The sequence below is a fragment of the Heteronotia binoei genome, chromosome 1, assembly GCF_032191835.1.
Source record: "Heteronotia binoei isolate CCM8104 ecotype False Entrance Well chromosome 1, APGP_CSIRO_Hbin_v1, whole genome shotgun sequence".
Taxonomy (NCBI): Eukaryota; Metazoa; Chordata; class Lepidosauria; order Squamata; family Gekkonidae; genus Heteronotia; species Heteronotia binoei.
Window position 1 is genome coordinate 138,930,763 of NC_083223.1, and position 21,180 is coordinate 138,951,942.

The 21,180-nt window shown below is 42.2% G+C and overlaps 1 protein-coding gene across 6 annotated transcripts in view; it reads left to right on the plus strand.

Moving 5' to 3' along the window:
* Positions 1-416: 416 nt before the first annotated feature.
* Positions 417-21,180, plus strand: part of ZDHHC14 (zinc finger DHHC-type palmitoyltransferase 14) — a 129,078-nt gene continuing 108,314 nt past the window's right edge. For 5 of the 6 annotated variants that reach the window (XM_060241314.1, XM_060241332.1, XM_060241351.1 and 2 more), the window contains exon 1: positions 442-2,659. In XM_060241314.1, the coding sequence (XP_060097297.1) occupies positions 2,364-2,659 (296 nt within the window). In that variant the 5' untranslated portion in view covers positions 442-2,363. Of the gene's footprint in view, positions 2,660-21,180 lie in introns of all 6 variants that reach the window. The other variant, XM_060241360.1, reaches the window with a different exon arrangement.

A 21,180-nucleotide genomic window follows, 5' to 3' on the forward strand; every position in this document is an offset into this window, starting at 1 on the left:
TGGGGGGGTAGGATACCCAGAGGGAGCCCACCCCCCACCCCCGCCTTTTATGTATGGATTGGTAAATTCCATTTCATTGTATCTGAGGAAGCATGCATGCACACGAAAGCTCATACCGTGAATAAAACTTCGTTGGTATTAAAGAAGTCATTGCCCTCAAACTTTTCTCTCACATTCTCTCTCACACACATACTCTTCATAAACCGTCTCTCTAAATATATGCTTCACCAAGCAAAATGAAAGAAGAGGGGGGACTCTGTTGCTCTCTGGGACATGTAGTCTTGCTTCTTTGCCTCATACTAACTTCATTTGCCCTTCTGTCAGCTAAAGGGCGTATTCTTTAAAAGCTCTATGGTCAGTGCACGCAGAAGAATAGAATGGACTACATTTCCCAGAAGGCCATGGTGGAAGGAGGCGGGAGAGAGACGTGGCCAAGGAGTGGGGGAGAGGGAGCTTGAGTCCTCTGTGAGCGAGGTAAACTAAGATTGGGTGGTGCGGGCATCTCGCTTTCTGAGATCAGAGACTGCTGGCGGGGAGGAAGGAAAGCAGCAGAGCTTCCCGTTGCCGCCGCCTGGGGATAGCTGGAGACATTGCCGCCGGTTGCTGAGGGCAGGAGCCTGCGAAGTGTAGGCGCCCGGAGATACCAACACGACCTTCCTCTTTGCTGCCGTGGTGCGCTGTGCTTCAAGGGAGAGAGCGAGGCAGAAAGATGGACTTAAAATGAACAAAGGCTGACAGCTCTGTCTGTGGAAAGGCTTGACGGAGAGAGGGAGGGAGAGACGACGGCTCTAGCAACCGCCTCGACTCGCCTTAGCGACTGGAGCTCCGGTGAAGTAACTGCTGTTGCCTTCAGCGCCTGACAATGAAACCGAAAGGCAGGTCCCTCGCAGGGGGTGGCGGTCACCGCTCCGGGTGATTTTGAGCTGCTTTCCGGGGGGCTCTTGCCTGGGGACAGTTTGACAATAAGTCACCTCTTCGCCTTCCTCCAGAAGTGACCGCCGCCCCCCCGGCAAAGCGAGGTACAAACCCGGGAGCCTTGCTGCGAGGGTGCCTCTGTGTTCTCTAACAGCCCTTGCCTTGTCTTGCCGTGCCTCCTTGCCGCCGCCGCCTTCCCCTGCTTTTGAACCGGGGGCGCGCTGACAACTGGAAGGAGAGGCAGCTGCCGCCGCACCGTTGTTTCTGGGGCGATTTGTCGTTGTGTACTTCGCGGTGTGGTTTATCCTTGGAGATGAGAAGGAAGAAGTGGCGGCTTCTGCTTGGGCTGAGGCTGGCTGTTGGGGATAAGCCTAGATAAAGAGACGGGGAACGCCGAGCGTCTGTGTCGATGTCGGAAAGCAATTGACAGGAGGGAGCGCTCAGACTGAGGGTAGTTGTGGTCTGGCTTTGGAGCCAACAACAGTTTGAAAGGTGGTAGGATGACTGTGGACGCGCGGGACAGGCCTTTGGTGACGCCAACATCTGTTTGAAAAACTTCTTCCGGGCTGGAATGGAGAAGTGAAGCCCTAAGACTACTTCTTTTAAAGAACTAGAAGAAGAGCAACAAAAGAAACGCAGGGGGGATCTGGAATATAGAGTGGCTTGTGAACAACCACATTGCCTCTGTGCCTTGCAACTGACTCCTAAAGAAAGGGGATGCATAGGATAAGCAAGGGTATTTCTGTCGTCAAAGAAAGAGGAAGACTGGCTTCTCATGCCCTATCTTAATTTTTTCCTCCCGGAATAGGGTTTGACTGTAATACAGAACAGCCTCTTTCATGGCAAGGAAAGCTTAAGGGAAATAACAATTCCCCTTGTAATTCAGAGCAACAAGAAGAAAAAAAATAGAGGACTCATAGCGAGGTGCAGAGTTTAGGAAGAGATCCCTGGAAAAAATTGGATGTTATGGATTGTTTCTCAGCAGCTGGTCCTGGATCAGGATTGATGGGTTTGAATGAATTAATAGGAATTTTTTATTTTTGTAGAATCATATGTATTTTAACAAACCTTTGTGAAAAGAAGCTTCCGAGCTTCAGATTTGTCTGCTTCCAATGCTGAATCAAGATCTCCTTCAAGATGTGGAAGTGAAGAACACACTGAGCAATTTAAGCAAAGGGCACAATGCTTTAAAATTCTTTTAGAGTTTTATGATTGGATAGAAACTTGATTTATATTTTAACTTTTCTAGTTCCTTTTTGTTGTATGATTATGCAGTTCTAAAGGATTATTTTGAACTTTTAAAATTCCATAGTTAAGAAGGGAAGGACTGCTTACCATTTCTGAAATGACAGCTTTAGTCTCTCAGCAGTTAACTGGGTATTATAAAGAGCTGTGAGAAACTTAAAATTAAAATTACTAATAGTGGCTTCTGGGAAACTTTCTGTTGAATGAGATTAGTTTGGGGAACTGTTCCCCCTCATTCTCCCTTGATGACTCCTGGCGCTGGTGGTGGAGGGCCCATGAAAGACTGTGAATACAGTCAGATCAGCACTCACAGCTCCTCTTCTCCCATGGAGTCTCCCCATAAGAAAAAGAAAACAGCTTATAGAAAAAAATGGGAGGTTTTTCCTGGGAGAAACAAATTCTTTTGCAATGGAAGGATCATGATGGCTCGCCAGACTGGAGTCTTCTACCTGACGCTTCTACTTATCTTGGTTACCAGTGGACTCTTCTTTGCCTTTGAGTAAGTGGCATTTAAGTTCTTCTACTCCCTCACCATGAAGCAGGCTTCTTTTGCACTGCTTTCTCTGAGGATATTGGCTGTATAGGTTTCTGTGTTATACTTTAGCATGATTGATGCAAATATTTGGCCCATGTTTGAGAGCCAGTTTAGTGTAGTGGTTAAGTGTGCGGACTCTTATCTGGGAGAACCGGTTTTGATTCCCCACTCCTCCACTTGCAGCTGCTGGAATGGCCTTGGGTCAGCCATAATTCTGGCAGAGGTTGTCCTGGAAAAGGCAGCTGCTGTGAGAGCCCTCTCAGCCCCACTCACCTCACAGGGTGTCTGTTGTGGGGGGAGAAGACAAAGGAAATTGTAAGCCGCTCTGAGTCTCTGATTCAGGGAGAAGGACGGGGTATAAATCTGCAGTTCTTCATGTTGGAAGACTTGAGGGTGAATAATCTACTTTTTGTTTCATGTACCATTTTAAAGCAGATGTGCTTAACATAAGATAAAGTATACTAATATGCTCAGCGATGGCTGCCTATCTATGGAAAGACTGGACATTCCACTCTTGATTCCTTGAGAATTAACATTGGATTGTCCCCTTTCAAACACAGTTTGGTAATATTCCTTTTTTCAAAGAGTTCTTGAAAGTTTTCTGTTGGGATGAATAACTTTTAGAAAGAGTTTGTTAGTACCCAGTGCCTTAATGGGTTATTAAAGAACAAGTTATGCACACTTCTGTTCATATGCAAGAATTACATTTTTGTCCTGCTTTGTTCATGCTTTGAGTATCAAGAGATGGATCCACTGTGATTTGCATGACATTGGGCATAGTGTATGGGACTGTGTATTTTACATCTGGTTCCCTGATCTGTCACTGTTTAGTACTCTAGATTTATTTGCATTAAGGTGTTAAGTACCTTTCTGTGATCAGCCTGGACAAATGTTTCACAATATTTAATTCCCCACCTATTGTATTGTTCCAACTTTCATTTTAAAAAAACCTTGGTTTTTGTAAATTTATCAAAATAAGGCAACCTAGTTGCTTCTTCTGGGTTTTTTTTTGGGGGGGGGAGTAATGAAGAGAGTTGTTTTTGACCTTGAACAGCCTCAACTACTATGATGTGTCTCAAGTTATCTTCTCCCCCACCCCCTGATATTGGCTTGGAATAAGTGAATGTTATGTGGGACATTTTGTAATGAGCCAACAAAAGAGTAACAATTTTTTTTTTAAATAAGAGAGTAACAAAGGACACACTTTGTCTTCTTCCAGGGCTTTTTTTTAAGCAGGAACGCAGTTCTGCCTGGCTTGGTGTGAAGGAGTATAGCCTAATATGCAAATGAGTTCTGGCTGGACTTTTTCTGCCAAAAAAGCTTTGCCTTCTTCTATACCTCATGCCCTTCTTTACTCTAGTGCATGTTACATTTACTGAAGGTTGTCTGGCCTAAGGCTAACTTACTGTGTTATATGTGTTAGTTTGCAGTAGTTTAAATACATAACCATTATGCAGTGAAATACAGAAAGGGTCTTCTAGTGTATACTTCTAGACATATTTTTTAGAAACAAATTTCACTTATGTGTGAGAAATACCATTGAAATCTTGACTGGCAGTACAATAGATGTTTTGATATCCAGCTAGTAGGCATGAAATGACATGAAATGTTCTGTAAATGGGGGTGAGGGAGTGAATGCTTTTCATTCAGACATTTTTGCCTAGCATGAAGTATAGTGTCAGCTTTGGGGTTTCTTTGACGTAAATACATAAAGTTCTATTGTTTCCTTTCTAAGTTTGTTTTAAAATATATATTCAATTTATTATTAGTATGAATTTTTTAAAGTAGATTGGTTGAAGTTATCCGTAAGACTTCCACAATATGGGCCCCACATATATGAAGGGCTACCTTTCCTAGCACAAACTTGTATACAACCTTACATCTGCCATTTCTTTAGTGTCTGCTCTCTCCCATTTTGCACTCCTGGTCTCCACTAGAAACCAGGCATTTTAAAATCATGTTACGTCTTCTCTGGAAATAGCCTTCCTGTGGATCAAGCCAGGGGATTCTGTGATTGATGCTCCCAAGTTTTTTTTTAATGCAGTTATAATGTTTGTGGAGGCCTGGTTCTGATTGGAACTATGGAGAGATTTTAAGAAAGCCTTTCCCCCTTTTGTTTTCTCTGGGGGAGCTACTGTTTGCACTATTGGGTCAGACTTATGGGTATGTGTATTTGTAGCCATCAGAGCAGCAAATGGCGCTCCTGGGGTTGTTTCTGGAAAAAAAATGGCATGGGGCAGAAGGTCTGAAACCTCACTCTTCATGCCACAGTCCTAATAAAACCCCACGTGCCTAATAAAACTCCACGTGCCTGAAAAGTGCAGTTGGTGTTTTGTTTTTAAATGGGAGTTTTCATCACAGAACTCCCAGCATCTTATTTGGTTCAGCCCTGGGGCTGAGCAGCACACTTTATCCTCCTTGTTGTTCATGAGGGCTTGCAATAATTGGAAAAAAAAATAGTGAAACTACACCTAAATAAATCTGTAAGTCACATCATAAAGGAGCCTCAGGCAATGGAGAAAACTGAGGTTTTGCTCTGTAGCTCCTGTGCAGTTGAGCAAGCCTGGCAAAGCAAACTGTTATGCTGAAGGAAGCAAGAGTATTATTATTATTATTATATTATTTGATTTATATTCCGCCTTCCCCGCCAAGGCAGGCTCAGGGCGGCTCACAACCAATAAAATCACATTGGTTGTGAGCCTGCTTCGGCGGGGATTGCGGGATATAAATATAATGATGGATGGAATGATGGATAACAATATAGCCAACAATTACATTTAAACAGGTTCAGGTCAGCCATTAATTAAAACAATCTAAAACACTTAAAACAATATGGTGCTAATATCAGGATATCCTTTCAGTTCAGTTCAATAATGGATGTTCTTCCTGGTACTAGATCGGCATGTCAGGATCAATTGAAGGTGAGCAGGAAAAATATAGTCTTGCAGACTCTCCCTGGGCTCTTCTCTGCCTTCCCCGCTCTCCCCACGGCCCCATTTTCACCGCTGCCACTCTCCTCAGGCTCTTCTCTGCCTCTTCTGCTCTCCCCATGGCCCCATTTTCGCCAATGCCACTCTCCCCGGGGCTCTTCTCTGCCTCTCTCTCTCCCCACGGCCCGGTTTTCACCACTGCCACTCTCTCTGGACTCTTCCCTGCCTCCCCCACTCTCCCCGCAGCCCCATTTTCACTGCTGCCGCTCTCCCCAGGCTCTTCCCACCCCCAAGAGCATGAAAGTGAGCGAGCTGGGCCTGGCGGCTGGATGCTGAAAGAAGCAGCCAAGCCTCCACAGCCCCCCCCACCCAAAATTTTATGCCCTGGGCCCCCCACCTCAAAATTTCTGGCTACAGGGCTGCTCCCTTCCCCCTCCCAGTAAATCCCCCCACTGGCCAGCTAATCAGTGGCGGGGATGTTGGGCCTGATAGTGGGGGACACCCCCACAATCAGGGGTCTGGCTGTTCAGGTGATACAGGCAGCAGTAGAGTTCACAGGTAGGACTCGGAGCCCAGGAATTCAGGGATCAGGAGACTGCAAAGTAGCAGGTAGGGTAGTCAGGCCTCATTTTGGGCAGGAGCTCATAGGAGTGGAGCTTTGGAATTTCTACATTTTGTTGTGCTCTTTCTTTCTTAACCTCTCTCCAACAAAAAATACTTGTTTTGGGGCTCCGTTGTTCAAATCCCCTGTGAAAATTCTGCTGAATGCTTAGATCTGACTAACTTTCAGGTGATGCCAGAGTTGTGGTAATGAGCTCTGACACCTCTTTTTCTACAAAATGACCCATGAGGGTAGTCAGTTCTGGGTTGGGAAATTCCTGAGGTATGGGGTGGAGCCTAGGGAGGGCATATTTGGACATGGGAAGAACCTCAGTGGAGCATAAAAGCAGTTGTTTTCTCCAGGGGAAGTGATCTCTGTAGTTGTAGTTCCAGGAGATCTCCAAACCCCTCCTGGAGGCTGGCAACCCTATTAGGAAGTGGAGGCTGAAACCTGGGAGAGTTCACTAAGGAAATGAAAGAAGAGGAAGCAGCTGGAAGAGCTGCAGAGATAATCATGCACTGATTTCATGTTTCTAGCTAGGAATTAATACTGCTTCACCCCCTCTGATAAACTTGTTCTCTATTCTTCTTGGGGTTGGTATTTGAATAATTAAAATATAACAAACCCTGGTTCAGTTCTTCAGTTCAATACTGGCCATATGGTCATCCGGTATTTAAAGCATTACACAATAACACAAAGCAAGAAATTGTGCTAATTTCAAAAACTGGTCTCTGCAAGGGTTCAAATCCTTTCTTCTGCTTTAGAAAATCCACACCAGATCTCATGAAGGCCCATTCCCTGCAGCAGCATAGAATTTGCTTCATGTTTCCTCTTAAAGCCTATGTCCATCTTTAATTCTTACAAATACCAACTCACGGTGTGTAGGAGAAGCTAGGCCATATGGCTAAGCTGGAAAGGGGAAACAGCAGAAGCTTTCTGGAGGCATTTGCAGCAATGACATTGATTTTTCAGAAAATTTTGAATCAGAAAATGTTCAGCAAAATGTAAATCTATTCAAACATAGCATTTTCCTGTACCAAGGCAGGCAGTTGGTCCCTCAAACTCTATCACCTACCCTGACTGGAAGCAGCTATTCTGGCTCTCAGGCAGAAAGGTTTGCTTTGAAAATAATTGCCTGGGATCTTTTAACTGGAGATTTCTTCAAGGTTTGAACATGGAGCTTTTGGCATGCAAAACCTGTGTTGTATAACAGTAGCCTGATTTATCATGTTTAGCACTTAGGTTTGGTGAACAGAACTAAAAAAGTATGCCATGCTAATTCTACACACAATGTACACATTTCAATTTTTTTAAATAACAAAAAACAGTCAAACTAAAATATATGCGGGTTACTAAATCACATATAGAATGTGAGTGCAAAGAGTTATTGAGATAGATATGCAGTATATGTTTCCTCCTAGTCCCCTAAAAAAAAAAAAGAACGAACAATTATAACCACCTGTATTGTTTTGGATTCAGACTAAAGTTGGCACCTTTCACAGATACTCCCTTCCCACAGTAAACCCTTCCCACCAGGGCCAGCGTGTGGGAGTTGGCAAAGTAGGCAGCTGCTTCAGGCACCACGTCGTTGCGGGGGGTGGGGGCAGGCACACCCTCCCTGTCCCTGCCGACCCAACCAGAGCACCGCCAACTCGACCAGAGGCACCTCCTCCCCGTCCCTGCCAACCACATGCACTTCCCATGAGCACTCAGCCCAGCCCTCCCCTGCTTCAAAGGGAGCCGGCAAGAAGCTTGCCGGCTCCCTTTGAAGCAGGGGAGGGCTGTGTGTGAGAAGACACCAAGTGGGGCCGTGGATCAGGGCTCGGCCTAGGAGTACCAGAACCTCTAGCGCTGGGCCTGCTTCCTACAATGTTGTTTCTCAGAGTCCCTTATCCTGAAGGAGCAGCATTTCATGGAACTCATTGGGCTGCTGTGGGGGGGGGGGAGGAAAATTCAGTTCTGCCAGTGGAAAATTTAGTCTGCATCCAACCCTTTGATTGATTAATTTCTGTGTTACTATTTTGTTTAAAAATAATGCTTTGTGGGAAGTTTTCTATCATGCATTACTGATTGCAGAGAATAGGGCACCTTCAGTTTGGTGTAGTGGTTAAGTGTGCGGACTCTTATCTGGGGGAACCGGGTTTGATTCCCCACTCCTCCTCTTGCAGCTGCTGGAATGGTATTGAGTCAGCCATAGCTCTGGCAGAGGTTGTCCTTGAAAGGGCAGCTGCTGTGAGAGCCCTCTCAGCCCCACCCACCTCACAGGGTGTCTGTTGTGGGGGAAGAATATAAAAGGAGACTGTGAGCCACTCTGAGACTGATTCAGAGAGAAGGGAGAGGTATTTATCTGTGGTCTTCTTCCTCTTAAATGAGGCGTGTGTATGGGCACGTGCAGAGATAGAAAATGAGAGTCCTCTCTCCTGTTACTCCTACCTGGTAATTTACTAATGCAATGGGAAGGTAAGTTGCTACTTGAGTCATTACCCCTTTGCTGTTTGACTCCATGAAATATTTGACTGCAGTTAATAGGCCAATTAATTTGGTCAGTTAACACTCTTTTTATACTAAAAGACAAATATAAACTCTGAATAATTAAGACTGTTTCTCACAAAGAAAGTCATATATGCAAACCAGTAAGCAAGAATATTAGAAATATTGTTAAACTATAACTTCAAAAAGCCCCAACCTGCATGGCCTAGGCTAGCTCAATCCCACCAAAGCTCAGAAGCTAAGCATGGTTGGCCCTGGTTTGTATTTGGATGGGAGATCAAGGAATTCCAGGGTCTCTATCAGAGGCAGGCAATGGAAAACTACCACTGAATGTCTCTTTGTCTTGAAAACCTTATGGGGTCACCATGAGTTGGCTGCTACTTGACAGCATGTTATGCATGTGTGTGCACACACACGCACACACAGAGAATGCAATACGAAGCATATAACTACTATTCTGATTAATTAGTGACAATGTATCATCTAAAACAATTCACCTTTGGAGGAAGTCGTAACAATATCAGGACTTCCGTTAATATAGAGCAAATATGTTAACTGTTTTTCAATGATTTTATCAGATTTTGGGAAACTTTCATGTACTGTGGAAGAAAAGTTACTTCTTCATCGGTGCCTCGTCCTTCAGCAGAAAGGCCTATTTTTTATTTCCTAGCGATTTTTCTATTTCCTAGCAGCAAGAGAGATGGGAGAATGAACCATTTCACTTTTAGTTGAATATGGGAAATGCTTCACTGCTGGTCCCATGGGATCTTTCTGCAGCATTTGACCCCTTTCATCTTGTTGAGTTATTTGAACTCCCAAGTAGGGATGAAAGGAGTAGCTGATCACTATTTTCAGTCTCTTCTACATGACTGGACTTGAAGAGGAGTAATGGGAGACATGAAGTCAGCACCTTGTGAGTTGACATGTGGGTTGCCCCAGCATTCCATCTTTTCCCCTGAGTTTCTTAGTATCTATGTGAGACAAGTTGATGAGACTGTGACTCTGGAGTAGTTTGTCATCAGTATGCTAAAGATACCCAGCTATATGTTTTTTTAATGTTTCTTGAAGTAGTTGTCTCTTATATTATGTTGGTGCTTGGATGCTGTGGTCGAATGGCTAAAAGGGAATGGACTGGAACGGAAACTAGACAAAGAGGCAATGCTGGCTAGTAAGACTGATGTTCTAGAAGGGAATGCATTACCAAGTCTGAAAGGGATTATCTTTGACAGATTCTGTTAAAAGTTTGAGAGTACTCTTAAATCTTGCATTGCTTATGTAAAAAACATGTGTTGTTGTTGCTAAGAGTATTCCCCCCTCCCGTTACATCTGGCTCATAAACTGCATTCCTACTTTGACTTGGCCAATATGGCCACGTTGATCCATTGTACTATATCCCCAAGGCTAGATTACTGCAGTTTGCATATGTAGAGCTGTCCTGGAAGACAATTTGGACATTTAATTTAGTACATTATGCAACAGCTGCTTGTTTGTTGAATGAAACAAATTGTTTCAGTAGTATTGCACATATATTAGATCCAATTACACTATTTGTTGTTGTTCAGTCACACAATCGAGTCCAACTCTTTGTGACCCCATGGACAAAGTCACGCCAGGCCCTCCTGTCTTCCACCATCCTCCGAAGTCTGCTCAAATTCGTGTTTGTTACATCAGTAACTCTGTCCAGCCATCTAATCTTTTGCCATCCCCTTCTTCTTTTGCCTTCTGTCTTTCACAGCATCAGGATTTTCTCCAGTGAGTGCTCCCTTCTCATTTGATGAGTGGCCAAAGTATTTGAGCTTCAGCTTCTGACCTTCCAGAGAACAGTTACTGAGCTCAATTCAAGATTTTGGGTTTAGCCAGTCAACCCCTCCAGGTCTGAAGGGCTGCTTTTCTCTGTATGAGACCATGCATGAGCTCCATTCCTATTAATAGCATTTAATTTTTTATTTATTTATTTATTTTATTTATTTAGAATTTATATCCCGCCCTTCCCACAAGTGGCTCAGGGCGGCTTCCAACAATAAATCCAACACAAAAATTAAACAATATTTAAACATGTAAGGAATTAAACATTTAAAAACAGATAAAACCTTAAAAATTAATAAATATTCCAAATAATTAACTCTTCTTATAGGGAGTTTGCAACCTGGGCTAGAGTCTTTTGGTGATGGCTCCATTCTTGGGAGATGAGCTGACAAATGAGGTTAGAGCTGCTGCAATAGCTTTGCTTTAAGAGAGCTTGTAAAGCAGTGCTATTTTGGAGGACTTTATGCTGATGCTTGATTTTTAGGTTTATTTTTGGTATGCTGTTGGATTAATGAATATGGATGACTCTATGGAAATACTGATCTTAATCTTAAATGGATTTTAGCATTTATGTCTGTTTGTATATTGACATGGAAACCTCCTTAAGCCCCAAGAAAAAAGGCAGTCTACAAATGCTTTTAATGAATTTCATCTCTAACGTTCAGATACTAATCGGAATTCAGCAGAACTGTTATTGTTCATGTAGATGCTACATCTATATATTGTGTGAGGTCAAGTTTGTGAGATATCACAAGAAAACACAATCTATTGGATAAAATCCAAGTATAATATATTTTGGTAAGTCTGACAGAGTTTAAGTAATAAAACATTTTTGACAGTTTGGCTTGGCATTACCTAGAAAATGGCAGAGAATTTGTCTCTGTGTATTTCAACTTTTGAATAAAACATAAGTTTTGGTCTTCAAGTTAGTTAAGAAACCATTGAAAGAATGTAGTTGTTATATGCAGAGATTAGATACCACAGCAAGCCTTTAATTAATGGAACATCCAGCTGTCTGGAAAATAGATTTCCTTGATGCATGCCCTAGTGACATCTAGGTTAGATTACTTCAGTGTGCTCTATGTGGGGCTACTCTTGAAGACTTTCTGGAGTGTTTGTCTGAATGCTGCAACCAGAGTTCACTTAAGTGGTTTGTAACGACCATATCTCTCCAGTGTTGTTCTATCTACATTGGCTTTCAGTTTGCTTTCAAGGTGCTGGTATTGACCTTTAAAAAGGAAGGAAAGCCTAAGGGGGAATGGAGCTACTGAGTATGGAAAGCCCAGGTACCTACCCGACCTCCAGTGCCTGCAGTTGCTATTGCCAGTGGTGTACCAAGGGCAGGGCGAGGGATGCAGTCCACCCTGGGCGCAGCTTGAGGAAGGCCATTGAAGCATCTAGCCAAACATCTTTTCTTTTATTTTAAGATGCAATTTGGGCTATAGCCACTAGGGACACAGGGAAGTCTGAGCACAGCATGAAGCACTCTAAGATAGGCTACATTTCTCTTTCTCCAAAACTGAAGCAAACTTGCTTAATAGATTGTACAACCAACGCTGATAGCTGCTACAGAAATAACCAGCCTGTAGGTAATTTTCTCCAATAATCTAGCCTACACCAAACAAGAGCCAGTGTGGTGCAGTGGTTAAGTGCACGGACTCTTATCTGGGAGAACTGAATTTGATTCTCCACTCCTCCACTTGCACCTGCTGGAATGGCCTTGGGTCAGCCATAGCTTTCACAGGAGTTGTCCTTGAAAGGGCAGCTGCTGTAAAAGCTCTCTCAGCCCCACCTACCTCACAGGGTATCTGTTGTGGCGGCGGGGGGGGGGAGGTAGAGGAGATTGTGACTGCTCTGAGATTCAGAGTATAGGGTGGGATATAAATCCAATATCATCTTCTTTTTCTCTTTCTTTCCGTACACTCAGCTCAGGCAGATCTTGCAAAACAGTAATCAGGGTGTTGCAGCAAGATAAAACAACCTTTTCCTCTCTTAATTTATCTCCCTCTTTTCCACATGTTTCTTAATAATTTTTGTCTCCCATAACCTAATTTTCCCATGCCCATGCTCTTGGTCTCAAGATCTTCTCACCCCTACACTCTTGGTGACAGAATGTATGAGTAATTTTGTTAACCTTTGTTAATGCTATGAAAAGAAGGCACTGAGTTTGCTGGGCACTGTACACTGCAGTGGTTCTTCTTGGCTTCAATCCCACCCACCCCCTTGCTTGGACTGTGATTCTGTGCTTGACATCAATTGGCATTGCTACAGTGGCACTGGGTTCTGCACTGGACTTGTACTGCTACTGCTGGTACTCTGTACATTGCATTGGGGCTGCTGGGCTTGCAAAAATGTCCCCCTTTCAGTTTCTAGTGCAGATATTCTCTGGTTTGACTTTAATCCTTTGGAAACAATGGAGGATTGGGGCACTTTCTTTGGTGGGTAGTGTGTTTCTTAACATCTAGTCTGGTGAAGCTTGCAATCACTATTTTGTGATGCTTTTGTTATTGTTAAAGTTAGTACAAGGCAGACGCCTAGCTCTCAAAAATGCCTTGTAGATGTTTTGGATGGTCTGCTCTTGGGTTTCAACACAGAGAACAGAAGCCAGGTGCCTGCTCAGAACACAAGTGGTATGATGGAATTTTTTTTTGCCATCAAAACACAGCTGATGTATGGCAACCTTGTAGGGTTTTTAAGGCAAGAGATGTTCGGAGGTGGTTTACCATTGCCTTCCTCCACATCAGCCCTTCTGAGAGCTGATTTGATCAGGCTATCCTGGGGTTATCCACGTGATGGTTAGGCTGAAAGTAATGAAACTGGTTCAAGGTCACCCAGTAAGTTTCCTTGGCACGAATGAACCTGGATTTCCCATATCCTAGTCTGACATGTCAACCACTACACCATTCTGGCTCTTATGGTGGAATAGCATGTTAGAATTTGATTTTTTTTTACTGGCATAATTACATAAACAACATTTTTTAAAAGTTTTTTTTACTATCTGTGTTTTTTTCTGGTCACTGAAACAAAGTTCAGGTCCTGTGTCACCTTTAAGACCAAACTTTGTTTTGCTGCTTCAGACCAACACGGCTACCCACCTGAATCTATTTTCTGGCCATTATTAGAATTTGTTTTATTTCATGATTATTACTGAAAATAATTTTGTTGTATAGAGGAAGGGCCCTCACCTGGATAGCCCCAGCCAAGCCAGATCTTGTCAGATCTCAAAAAGTAACCAGGGCTTATATGGAGGCAGGCAATGACAAACCACCTCCAAACGTCTCTTGCCTTGAAAACCTTACAGGATCACCATGTCAGCTGTGACTTGATGCAAAAAAAGAAGAATAAAAAGAAGACAAGGAGAGGATGTTAAAAAATTATTCACCTCTGCACCAAATAGGCTAAGTACACCACTAACTATTGTAGCCATGGAAACCCTTTTCACTGGAATGAGAGCAGCCAGTAAAAACCCCCACCTTGAAATGATCCTGCCTACTTTCTGAAGAGCTGAGGGCAGGGGGCAATCCTACAAGCGACCAGGTGACAAGACTGCTATGCTTACCAGAGGTTACTACAGTAGGAGACCCTTCCACCATCCACTGGCCCTTCCCACTGCCACTCAACTGCGTAATGGGATAAAATATGGAGGGGGCGATCAGCAGCATCCTGGTGTGATGACAGCACATGTCATGAGCAGTGTTCTAGCATTTAGTCAAAACTCTATATTGGCAGAATGATGAAGCATCACTGGTGATGCGTCAGTGTCACTTCCATTCACACCAGTGGTGAGGTCCCCCCTCACAGGTTAGTCTCCTGCTGGTTGCAGCCTTGTTCTGGCAACCCTACCAGGTAAGTGCAAGGTAACTACATTCCTCCAGTGTATGTAATATAGAAGGCTTCATGTACTTATTTGCACTATGTATGTTATAGATTGATATTTAAATTGTTTTTGTCTGCAGAATTAAAATGTAGCTGAGACATATGGCAGAAGGAAATAATTGTTTTGACCACTGTTTATAATAGAATTCTATACAGGTTTACTCAGAAGTAAGTTCCCCAGTACCCTAGGCAAGTGTGCACAGGGTTCTGCTGTAAGGCGTACTAGCAGTTCTTGTCTGTATGCATTAGCTCCCCACTTCCCATTGTAAAAGCTGCCTTGCCAAGTTTATCTATATATAAAACTAAGAAAAAGAAAGATAATTTCTTGGCAGCACTTATACTTGTTCAGAAGTCAGGAAAAGTTATTTTTAAAAGGGAGGATGAAGCAGGGGCAGGGCTTTCTGGGACTTCTTCCTTGGGGAGGAGGAGCCCTAAAGAACCAAAAAGTTTGCATTTTCAGAGGACTGCGGTGCTAACCTGTCTGCATTTATAGTCACTACAGAGTGGACCTTGTTTCCTTTTGTATTGCATTTAATAGAACTAGGCTAGGAAATGCTTGGACCTGTAACTTCTTGAGTCCCAAGAGCCAGGTTGAAGGTCCAGAATGTTACTCAAAATGTAAATTCAGTTTATATAAATACAGTGGAAAGCAATTGCATAAACCATCCCCAAAGTTATCAATACTGATTCACTAACCATTGTCCCAGAGATTGAGATAGGTAGCCATGTTAGCCTTTCTGTGGCAGAAGAAAAGAGTAAGTGTCCAGTAGCACCTTAAAGACTAACCAATTTGTGGTAGGGTATAAGCTTTTGTGAGTCGTCGTTCACTTCTTCAGATACTTTGTCACAGAACTGTCATACTCACAATACACTTTGTAGAAGGCACAGACAGAAGAAGAAGAAGAAGAAGATATTGGATTTATATCCCGCCCTCCACTCCGAAGAGTCTCAGAGCGGCTTACAATCTCCTTTACCTTCCTCCCCCACAACAGACACCCTGTGAGGTGGGTGGGGCTGGAGAGGGCTCTCACAGCAGCTGCCCTTTCAAGGACAACCTCTGCCAGAGCTATGGCTGACCCAAGGCCATTCCAGCAGGTGCAAGTGGAGGAGTGGGGAATCAAACCCGGTTCTCCCAGATAAGAGTCCGCACACTTAACCACTACACCAAACTGGCTCTCCATATAAATGACTCAACCAGTCATTTGTCAGGTTCATGGTGTATTCAGTTGTAGCCTTAGTCACCTTGAGATCAGTTGTCATTCCTGGAAATCTCAAAGCCCCATCTGGATGCTGGCAACCTTAACTGAATTCCATGTTTATCAAGTAATAGGAAAGCAGGTGTGGGTACTGCATGCCAAGGGTTGATGGGTGTGGTGAGGGATACCTAACTTTTCAAGTCTCCATCAGTTCTTGCCTGCATATCCCCCCTCCCCAAACATATTCTCCCATCTATATAGTTTTAAGAGTCCAATAGAAGGGGGAAATGTTGCCAGTTTGGGATAGCCAATTTGGTGTGGTGGTTAAGAGCAGCGGATTCTAATCTGGAAAACCAGATTTGATTCCCCACTCCTCCACATGAAGCCTGCTGTATGATCTTGGGTTAGCCACAGTTCTCTAAGAGCTCTCAGCCTCGTCTACATCACAGGGTGTCTGTTGTGGGGAGAGGAAGGGAAGGTAATTGGAAACCACTCCAAGACTTCTGCAGGTAGTGAAAAGCAGGATATAAAAACCAGCCTTCTTGCTGTAAACAGAAGGGTCATGCTCATTTACAGGGGGAAATTAGTGGGCTAGTCATTCCGCTTCTCTCAAAGTTGTTGTGTTTTTTTTAACATCCATGTTGACTAAAGGAAAATATGGAGTTTGGAACCAATATATTTCTTTATTCCTAGTTTCAGTCTTCAGAAAGATGCTCATTCTCCAGGTAACTACCCCAAGGTTTTATAAGGTGTTTCAAAAGGTTGGCCTATATGGTTTTAGAATTAGTTTAAGTGTTTCAAACCTTCACTTTTCCACAGCATCTTATTGCCATTATTATTATAAGGCCTGTGTTTGCTTGTTTTGTTGGCCTATTTATTTATAGGTGACCTTGCTCTTGCCTTGTAGTATGACCTTCTGTCAGAAGTTCTCTGCTTGCAACTTATATTATGTTTTCCCCAGGTGGAGAGTTAAAGGCCTGTGCATCCCAGGTGTGCACAGGCCTGATTCACATTAAGACTCTCATGCATAGAGAAAGAATGCTTAGACCTTCCCCTTGCACTGTTTGTCTGAACTGGGTGGTTTCTGAAATGTAAATGCATGCCAACCCCCACCCCATAAATACACATTCACACAAAATATCTTTTGAGTGGCAAAGGGGTGCTCTTTGCCACACTGCAGAAATGTAATCTGTAGCTCATCAGTATTGTCCTCAGTGAGTAAAACATTGTTCCCTTTGCCATTCAAAGTGTGTGTATGTGTATTTATGTGTGTGGTGTTTCAGATATTGAAGGCTAATTCAAACTTCTTGGAACTGACAAGAGGACTTCTGTTAATGCATGTGCTGGGATTTCCTTGCATAGGCCTGATTGAGATTGAAGCACAATGCATGTGGAGAAAAGGCTTCAGCCTTTCTTACCTTCACTCTCTTTCATGCTGGGAAACTTGACATGTAGCCATTGTTACACTAATGTTTTTCAGTGGAACAAATAGTTACCTAGGGCCATTTTAGGTCAGGAAAATGGTGGTGGGAGGAAAGCTTAAAGCTGCTTCTGCATGCATGCTGCAGTTCTGATATTAATTGGGCCCATGTGCACCTGGGAGGATGTACATGTGAATCAAATTCCTTGTGGCTGCTGCAAGGATTGTGTAACCTGCACCAGCTCTTATTTGCTCTCAAAAGGAGGAAGACTCTGCTAGTAGTTGAGTGAAGCTGTAGGATCCAGCACAGAGAAATGATCTTACCTCCCTTGAACTTTTTGAACTCATTTCTTTTTCATGCAGTTCAAGGATTTTTCTGTATTTTATCAGGAATTAAGAGTTTTTATATACCAAATTGTAGAAGGATCCTTTAGGGTCTCATTGGAGCTCTGTTTCTTCTGTTTACCTAGCAAGGAATAGGACTCCATAAAATTAGGCTCCATAGGGATAGGTAGGAACCTATAGAGCTATGCAGAATTATGGTTTTAAGATTAATTATTTAATTTTTCTAAGCTTTTAAGTTTTCTTTGGATAAAAGAGTAGTTATTTCTAGTAGTACGAAAATTTCACAAATTTCTTCCCATGACCCTTTAGTAACATTAAAACCATACTAAGTAACTCCCACACCGATTGCTAATTCTTAGCAAGAACACAATGTTATATCTCTTTCCATTAAAGATAGATGGGCTACTGAGATTATAGTCATCCAGTTTATTAATAAATGCACATTTATTTGTTTTAAAATACCCTGGCCTAAATTTATATTCTGTTTTAGTGGATTGAGGGCATCTTACAAACAAGAATAACAAACATATCTATATACCTGGTAAAGGGTTTGGACATACACTTCTGTGTATAAGTTAGTTGCTGATAAGCAGAGCTTTGTACATATACAAAGTTGCACAAAGGGCAGAGAATATTTCCTTGAGTGTAAAATCCAGTCACTTGCACAAGATCATAGAATGTTTTATGTTTATATCAAGCAAATTTCTAGTCCTCATAGCTTCAGGGAAAAAAAAGAAAATGAAGAGTGTTCCATTTCAGCATTTTGGGTAGGATTTCAAGTCATCCATGAGGGAGAATTAAGTCTTCATGTAAAACATTTGCCAGTTATCTTCTCATAGTATCTAACTCTTGCCAACCAATGCTTTAGGATACATTTTTCTTCTTCAGGAATTTTCCATGTCTCAATCTTCTGTCATGCATGGGAGCTGAAATATACTGCAAACTTATTGATTTCACCACCACTACAATAAATTTATGTATTCCTTCTGGCTTCAATTGCTTTTGTCTCAGAATTTGGAACTGTGACACAGAATTGTAGGCAGGAAGTCTTATTAACCTGTATTTGTGAATTTGCTATCCCTACCCCAAGTTATAAGAAGAAAAAACTGCCTGTAAAAAAAGGAAGATTTATATTTAACCAGTATCAGCCCTGAATTATATTACCACTTCCTCAAGGCTCCTAAATCATTCAAGTTATTCTGAGATAAAACTCTGCCATGCTTTTGAAACCCAGAACATACTGTGATTTTTGCCTTCCCTATTTCATAACTTTTATTTATAATAACAAGTTTGTTGTATAGAAATATAAAATTGTTACAAAGAACAATTACCATATTCTAAGATTACTACAATTAAACTGTTATATCTGTTGGATATGGAATCTATATATCATACCTAACACTCGGTGCTAATAGATTGTGCTCTGTGAATTGCTTCTCTAAATGCCTGTATTTGCTTCTAAGTCTGGTGGACCAGCTAACTTGCAATTGCAGCTGTCCCAGAAACTTTCTGTATATTTAGCTTTTTAGCCTGAAATTTTCTAAGCATGTTTTGAAATAGCATTTGTGAGTGTGTATTGGAAAAGCAGAAGTGTTACAAAGGCTGAAGATAGAGGCTGTCCTTTCCGGCAGTGAAACAGATTGTTCTGTGCCAGGCTGACACATGTGATATACATGCTTGAGCCTGTCAGCCTCATCCCTCACCCCTCCCTAACTAGTGTTACAAGATAAGGAAAGTGACCCTGAAACAATAGAGACAGTTGGAGCTGATGAGCCTGACAGAGACCAAAAAAGATGTTAACAAGGACTGAGTGCACCCACAGTTTAGAGAGTAAAGGAGAAGGAAAAAAGAGGAGAGAAAGAGCAGAGAAGGGCCAGAGACACTATGATGTTATAAACCCTACAAAAGAGAAGGTCAGGAGCCGGGCAGAATTGTTTTCCATTATCAGTGGAGCTCTCTGCCTAGCAGTCTGCTTGGGCAGTCCTTGCATGTAACAAAGTTTGGCCAACTATAGGGTGTGTGTGACGTGTGAATGAGGCTAGCCTAGGAGGCAAAACTATTTTTAATAAAGATTGATTTAGTTTGAAGGATCCTTGACTGGGACTCTCCATATGTTCACTTCTGGACATAAACCGCTATCCCAGAATCCTACCTTAGGGTTTGATCAACATGAGGTATGAGGTCTTGGGGCCACAGGTGCAATTTTGTACCTGACATAGCATCCTAGAAATAATTGTTTATAGTCCAAGGAAAGCTAGAATACACAATCAAAGACAGGGTATTTCAGACCCCATCATTATGGTATTTTTGACTGACAAGCAGGAAGAAATATTGGTTTTGGCCAAGAGTTAACAACTAATCCTCTTCATTCATAAGAAGATAACAGATTGGAAGCAGCGCTCCTTAAATAAGGTTTTCATTATATAAATGTATTTTTCAGGCTTCTATGAGTCAGACAAAGACACAAATCACAAAAGGCCATTTTATAAGGAAACTGCAGCCTAATATAAGACAAAAATTTCTCTGCAGTTGGGGTAAAGCTGGGGAGTGCTGACAGCTACAATTTAAAGAAACGTGCTTTAGAATGTCATTGTTTTAGGCTCTGCTAATAGTTTCTTACCCTTACATTAGTGACAACCAACATAACGCTACACTATCATGTATTTAATATAGACAAATAGCTACAGCCTACGGCGGGGGTGGCCAAACTGCAGTTTTTTCATACATATTGTGCAGCTCCTGAAGGTCAAGGAGGAACTTAATGCAGGCTTACTCTCAAGTAAGTATGTGTAGCATCAGGACCTCCATCAGCCTCTGGGCATTGACCTATAGGTAGGGGACTATTTCTGCCATGTGCAAAGTGGGGAAGGAGATGGAAATAAGCAGGCATACCATCTCTTCTCCTCCACCGCAGTAGTCGTCCAGAAAACTAGAGCAGGGAAAGAGAGTGCAAGAGGCAAGGGAGCAACTGGAAGGAGGGATGGAATTAAAGAGGGATGTGCAAGGTTCCCTTTTAGTTTCATAGCTCATAGCTTCATAAAAATACATAGCTATATTTTTAACCTTGGTGTAAAGGAAAAGAGCGATGCATAATGATGCAAATGATGATCAGTGATTTATATGGTACATGTGTGTTTCCTTCTTCCACTGGGGTCAAAAAATATTTCCCTAACCTTTCCCTATACTTGTGTTATGGGGACTGTTATTTATTCCCAGCTTTTGTTTTTTAAAAAGTCTCCTTCTAGCATGGTTGTGTTGTAAAGTGCATACCTATGTATTTTCTCTTTCTGTGCAAAGAAAGTATTAAGAGTTTTAATAAAGACGTTTATGTAATATCGGTTTATGTCTGGCAGCTCTCACACATCTGACATCTATGTGGTTCTTATATTAAGGAAGTTTGGTCATCACTGGTCTACAGAATAGAACTAATAAGAGGAGGATAAGTCTACAATGCATTCTTTTACAATTTAGGTTACTAATTGTTTGTTGTAGTATCTTAACTGATGGAGATATTCTTTTATGTAAGCTGCCACATAAGCCGCCTGGCTGAAAATTGTTGTGCAGGATATAATTTTTTAAAATAATATTTTAATTACATTTTTTGTGGAAAAGTATATTTGTTTTTTTTTCTGGATACAAAAAACCAAACAAACTTACATACCCCTTAATTGTATGAGAGAGGCATAATAAATCTTCACTGAAACAGCCCTTCAGAATCACACTGACATCCTGATCCTAAATATTTGTACTAAGTACAGTATTTGAAAATGATACTGTCGTAATATTTCTGTCTCATCAGTATATCATCAAGATTTGTCATG